This window comes from Gavialis gangeticus, unplaced genomic scaffold (assembly GCF_001723915.1).
Source record: "Gavialis gangeticus isolate Ggan-Ray unplaced genomic scaffold, GavGan_comp1, whole genome shotgun sequence".
In the NCBI taxonomy this organism is placed as follows: domain Eukaryota; kingdom Metazoa; phylum Chordata; order Crocodylia; family Gavialidae; genus Gavialis; species Gavialis gangeticus.
The window spans coordinates 19,188,590-19,193,974 of NW_017729000.1; the positions used below are offsets into that span (position 1 = coordinate 19,188,590).

The following is a 5,385-nucleotide window of genomic DNA, read 5'->3' on the forward strand; positions in this document are numbered from 1 at the left end:
GCCCCAGGGGGACCCCCCCCCCCCGCTGGTGGGGGGTTTGCGGGGGGGGGGGGGGGAACATGCCCCCCCAACTAAGGTGGCACCAGTCGCCCATGGTACCAACTTCAAAGTGCACTTGCAATGGTATACGCCCCAGCAGAAGATTGTGCCCCTGTATGGCCCAAAAGTTGTCACACTAAAAAGCTCTACACTGTACTTAACAGTGCACTGAGACTCATAACAAGCTGCACAGCTTCCACACACAGATGTACGCCCTGTACTCTCAGGCATTAGGCCAGGTGATATAAAGAGAAAGGCCCTAACATCATTACTGGCAGTAGAGCAGGTGTGAGCAAAATATGGCCCACAGACCAGATCTGGCCCGCCAAGCAATTAATTGGGTACCCACCAATTAACTGCATCCTGCCCAGCCTGCAGCTGCCCCTGCTGCACTCAATAAGACCCAAGCCCCACCCATTCCCAGCAGAGCACCACGTTGCACTCCCACCCTCATGCGCGAGAGCCCCTGCCCCAGCCAGCACACAGCTTCCAGGCAGGGCCACTGCTGGGGAACTGCTTGGCTTCCCAGGCTGCTCCTCATGTCCCTGCTGCAGTGCTCTGGGCAGCAGGTAGAGAAGTGCAAGGTGAGGGGCAGGGAGAAGCTGCAGCTGGGCAGGAACACGAAGTCCAAGGCCTGTGTCCAGTGAGGTGGCAGGAGCATGGAGCCCAGTTCAGCCTGGTTCCACCGTGCTGGGCTCCCCACAGCTCACGTGTAGCTCCTGGGATTTGCTTGCTACTGGGGGGAAGGCCCGCACGATGGAGCCGGCAGCCTTCAACACACCCTGCTGCCATGTGCACCTTCTGGGACTCTGCCAGAAGCAGCGGGGAGCCCCACGCACTAGAGCCAGACTGACTAGGCACCACTCCCTGCTTCCTGGCAGAGTCCCTGTTTATATATGAAGCCCACAAGCTCCTGGAAGAGATTGGAGATGCTGAACCAAACCTGTGGGCAGCAATGGAGTGGACCAGCCACTGGCAAAGATCAGACCTATTCCTACAGAGTTTTATACCAACAACAAGTGAATCCCCCATTAGGCATGACCTTGACAGAGAAGCATGGGTCAAGCTGAACAGACTGAGATCTGGATACAAACACTTCAAAACAAGACTTTACAAGATAAACATCTCAGACAGCCCCCTGCATGTCCAACAAAGCACAGCACCTAATCAAAAGCTGCGGTCTTTATAAATGCTCAGACAAGGCAGATGGAATATGGACACAGAGCATTAATACCAGACAGCGGTTCATAGATTTGGTAGTTAATCCTTGATACCATATGAAAGAAGGTAGTGGTAGTAGCCTACTTACTGACAAAAGTGAAGCAAAGTGAAGAAGGGAGATGACAGTCTAGAATTTAGGAAATTTGGGTTTAGTTCCCAACTCCTAAACTTTGTGTATAGCCTTGGGCAAGTTTCTTAGGCCAAGATGCTCAAAAGGTAGTTAAGAGCCTAACCATATCTGAGGCTCTGGTATCAGTGTGTCTCAGTTTCCTGTCTGTAAAACAGGGACTTGACATTGCCCTACCACCTAGGGTGTTATGAAGATATGTAATGGGAGCCTCAATAGATGCTGAAAACTTAGGTTTTCAAAAGCTCCTTCTGTCTCACCTGGGGAACTGCTTTTCACTTGCATTGTGCACAATAATGCATTCCCTAGATGTCATATTGTGGAAGTACAGCCACTGGGAATGCCCAATCTCACATGAGATGAAGAAAGCAGCCTCATAGCAGTGAATATTGGGAACATCTGGGAAAGAATGGGCCCAAACTAAACCAAAGCTAAAGACATTTCCCCTCACAGTAGAGGGTGCACACAAAGCTAGAGACTGGTTCAACAGAAGGACAACCAAGGAAAAATCCCAGAACAGGAGTGAGCCCAAACAATGAAGGGACAAAAGGAAATGCCCCTGAGAGAGCTCTGGATGGTATCCACCATTCCTTGAAAATTCCCAGAACCCGGTGGATACTACGAGCAGGAACTCTGCCCGGATAGTTGCAGTAAGAAGGGAATGGGAATCAGCTCCCTCTGCCCCAGTCAAGCTTCCTTCTTCAGTCTCCTGGATGACCACCTTAGCCAATGAAAGGAGGTCCCATTTCAGCTTAATAGCTATACTATAAGTTGCAGTGGTACTTGCAAATCTCCAAGAAGGAACTTTCTGCCCCAGAAAAGTCTGTGTCGAGGGGTTGTGTGAAACACAACTGACAACAGGAATAAGATTGAGATGCCTCAACCCCACACAAGACAACTGTGCAGGACAAGTGTAAACTGGGCGCCAAGGTCATTGGTGCACATTGTAGACGTGGCTGGGAAGAAACTTTCTGAAAAAACATCTGCATCATTTGTGGATTTGTGACCTGTGGAGGACTCCATTTTACATGTTCTTCCAAATGGGTATCATTCTTCATTGTAGAAGTTCCTACATTTCCATGACGTTTTATAGGTGGGTGAAATGCTTTTAAAAAAATCAAACAATCAATCAACTAATATTTATTATTCATTCTATTATTTTCATGATTATTTTTTACTACTGCAAGTACCTCAAGGCAAGGCCTGGCCCCTGATTTGTGCATTTGATGGCCTTTACCACGTGTCTGGAACTAAAAAACATAATAAAAATGTTATAATAATAATACATCCCAACTCACCTGGGTAACATAACATGTTCTCCTTTCTCATTGTACTTGGGATTTTAAATTACTTTTGTATGCCATACAAACTCCTCTTTCTTTCTTGTTGTATGCTTGAAGTAGCTGTTTAGCTCAGTGTATGAACTGAAGACACCCACTGAGTTTTAGCAATTATCAAAATGGAAAGAAGAAAAAAACCAAGAGAAATTAGATGATTTAGATATTATCTCTTTGCTTGAGCAGATCTCACATTTACCTGATTAGCTGTGATTACAGATTTAGGGGATTTGGGGCTCAAACATAACATTTGAAAGTCATGGCTCTTAAATGAAGTTTATCCTGTTTAATCATTGTTCCGAAAATCTCCACAAACACAAGATTAGCCATCCTAATATGCCTGCTTGGCACCTTCCCAGCAATAGGAAAGCGTCTACCTAGGCATTTTCTTTGCCACATAGTAGAAGCTCTGAGCGCAGAAGTAGCTCCATTCAATAACTAGGGTACTGAACCAAAAACAATGCTGGATTCAATGTCAAATCTAGGCAAAGCCTTTTTGCTCCTCTGTTTTAAAGCATATGAACCTGATTCTCCTTTAACCTATTCCAGTTTTACATCCATCTTACTTCACTGACTTCAGTGCAGCTAGCATCCTATTTTTGCACTGTGTAAGACAAACGAGCATCAGGAGCACTGCTGAAAGGGGTCAGACTGACAACTCCAAATAGCAGACTTTCCTGGTTATCAAAATGATGAGTAGCCATGAAAATTTCCCTTCAATTGTCCCACTAACATGCATCAACATTAAGGTGGAAGGAACCCCAGGAGGGACAAATGGATAGTAACTCAAGTGTCCAGGACCATGTGGTCTTTGGCCTCACTGCTAAGACTGGCATAAGGCTGCCAATTAGCATCAACTGCAGTGCAGACAAGAAGGGTTTTTTTATGTAGACACTCATCTACTCAGAAACCAAGATAATCACTGTGACCAGTGACCTTTGAGTCCCCAGACTGTCCAACCAGATCCCCTTTTACAGCTGGGTTAACTCAGGACAGACACACAAACCCAGATCAAGACTGAAACGCATGCCTCCGGAGCTATAGTTGGATGCCTTAACTACTTTGCCCCATGTAGTGCACTGAAAAGATGTGGGATGCTAGTAATCACTGCTGGTGGTTCTGGTACTTCCAAATTGGTCTCCGATTCCAGACCAATTGCTTCACAGTATGAACTGCCAAATGAGTAACAAGGTAACAGAATATTTCCATGTCAGAGCTTGGTTTGATGGTAGGTATTTTGGGGGCGGTCATGGGGAGGCTATACTTATTCTGTTTTCTTTTTCTTCATAGGTCAGCGCTTCTTATTATACTGCACCGGGATCCCTGGGGCACTCAACAGCTATTGTCACCCTTCCCCATTTGCAGCAGAACATATCTGCTAATATGTACGTAAGAGGACCGAGATATCATTTTCTGCATAGGTTTGACTCACAAAGCCCTTTTCAGTTGTTATTTGATTTCCTCAAAGGTTTCTGAGAGCTTCCCAGCCAAGGCAGAACATGTGCCAAGAGATTTTCTAAGGTCACACCACAATCGGGAGTTAAAAACAAATTACAAACCTATGTTTCTTTGGATTCATAGTTCTCTCTCACACATTCTAACCAGCAGATCATAATGTCTTATTAAAACAGTTGATTTCACAGCCTGGCTTTTAAGGAGGGACATAAAATAGTAAAAGAATTTAGATAAAAGGTACTAGGCAGCACACAAGATAAATTCAGAATTTGAGCACTTAAATTACTATGATCACCATAGTGTCACAATCCTAATATTCTGCCCATTTTTTGACCTGCCTGCCTGTTTTTCTATTTCCAAAGCCCATTTGGTTATCAGCAGGCATGTCTACATGTATCCCTAAAGCACCTTTGTTACTGTGCCATCATTTAGTACTTCCTTTTAGTACTCCAAAAGGAATGGCACAGTATTATGGCTTAGTACTATGATGGCATAGTAACAGCCCGTACTGCACCATGCATGTGGCACATGGATATATAGTAGCAAAGTACTATAACAAGGGAGTGTAGTGTCACATGTAGACATGCCCAGCATGTTTGAAATTTTCAAACCAATTTTTTTACATAATAGTTAAATAATTCTTTCACTAATTATTATAGATGAATAAAAGTTTATTGATTTTTTTGCATATTTTGCATAAACTAAACCTTTCAAAATCTAGAACTGAAATGTGAAAATAAATATAAAATTGTAAATCTCTGTTTGGTTTTCCTGGATGAGAACTAGCAGCATAATTCTTAGACTACGCAGCCCAACAGTAACAAACCAGTTGCCTATTTCTAATGAAAACCTCTCCATTAATAGCCTAGACCCTGATCCGGGATACATTAGCAGTCATTAACCAGGTTTATAACCTTGCGTTGTTCTCCTGTGTAAATCCACAAATTACACATATGCACAAAGGTATCAACATAGGCTTCAGTCTTGCAAGGCTTTTATAAATGCTTAACCTGAAGTACAAGACTCACTATAGTCAATGAGACTATTCCAAGACTGCTTCAAAATTAAACACACCTTATTACTTACAGAATGAACCATATTTATATTTTTATAGAAACAAGCCCCTAATCTGTATAGCTCATTGTTCAGATCCTATCATTTAAAAAAAACGTGCTACCTATTGCTACAAAGCAACCGTACGTCAAA

The 5,385-nt window shown here is 43.7% G+C and overlaps 1 protein-coding gene across 1 annotated transcript in view; it reads left to right on the plus strand.

The window, feature by feature from the left end:
* The window catches only part of SH3RF2 (SH3 domain containing ring finger 2), an 83,366-nt gene that overhangs the window by 56,525 nt on the left and 21,456 nt on the right, over nucleotides 1–5,385 (plus strand). Inside the window, exon 5 of the mRNA XM_019506368.1 lies at nucleotides 4,015–4,109. Coding sequence (XP_019361913.1) covers nucleotides 4,015–4,109 — 95 coding nt within the window. The remainder of the gene's footprint in view (nucleotides 1–4,014; nucleotides 4,110–5,385) is intronic.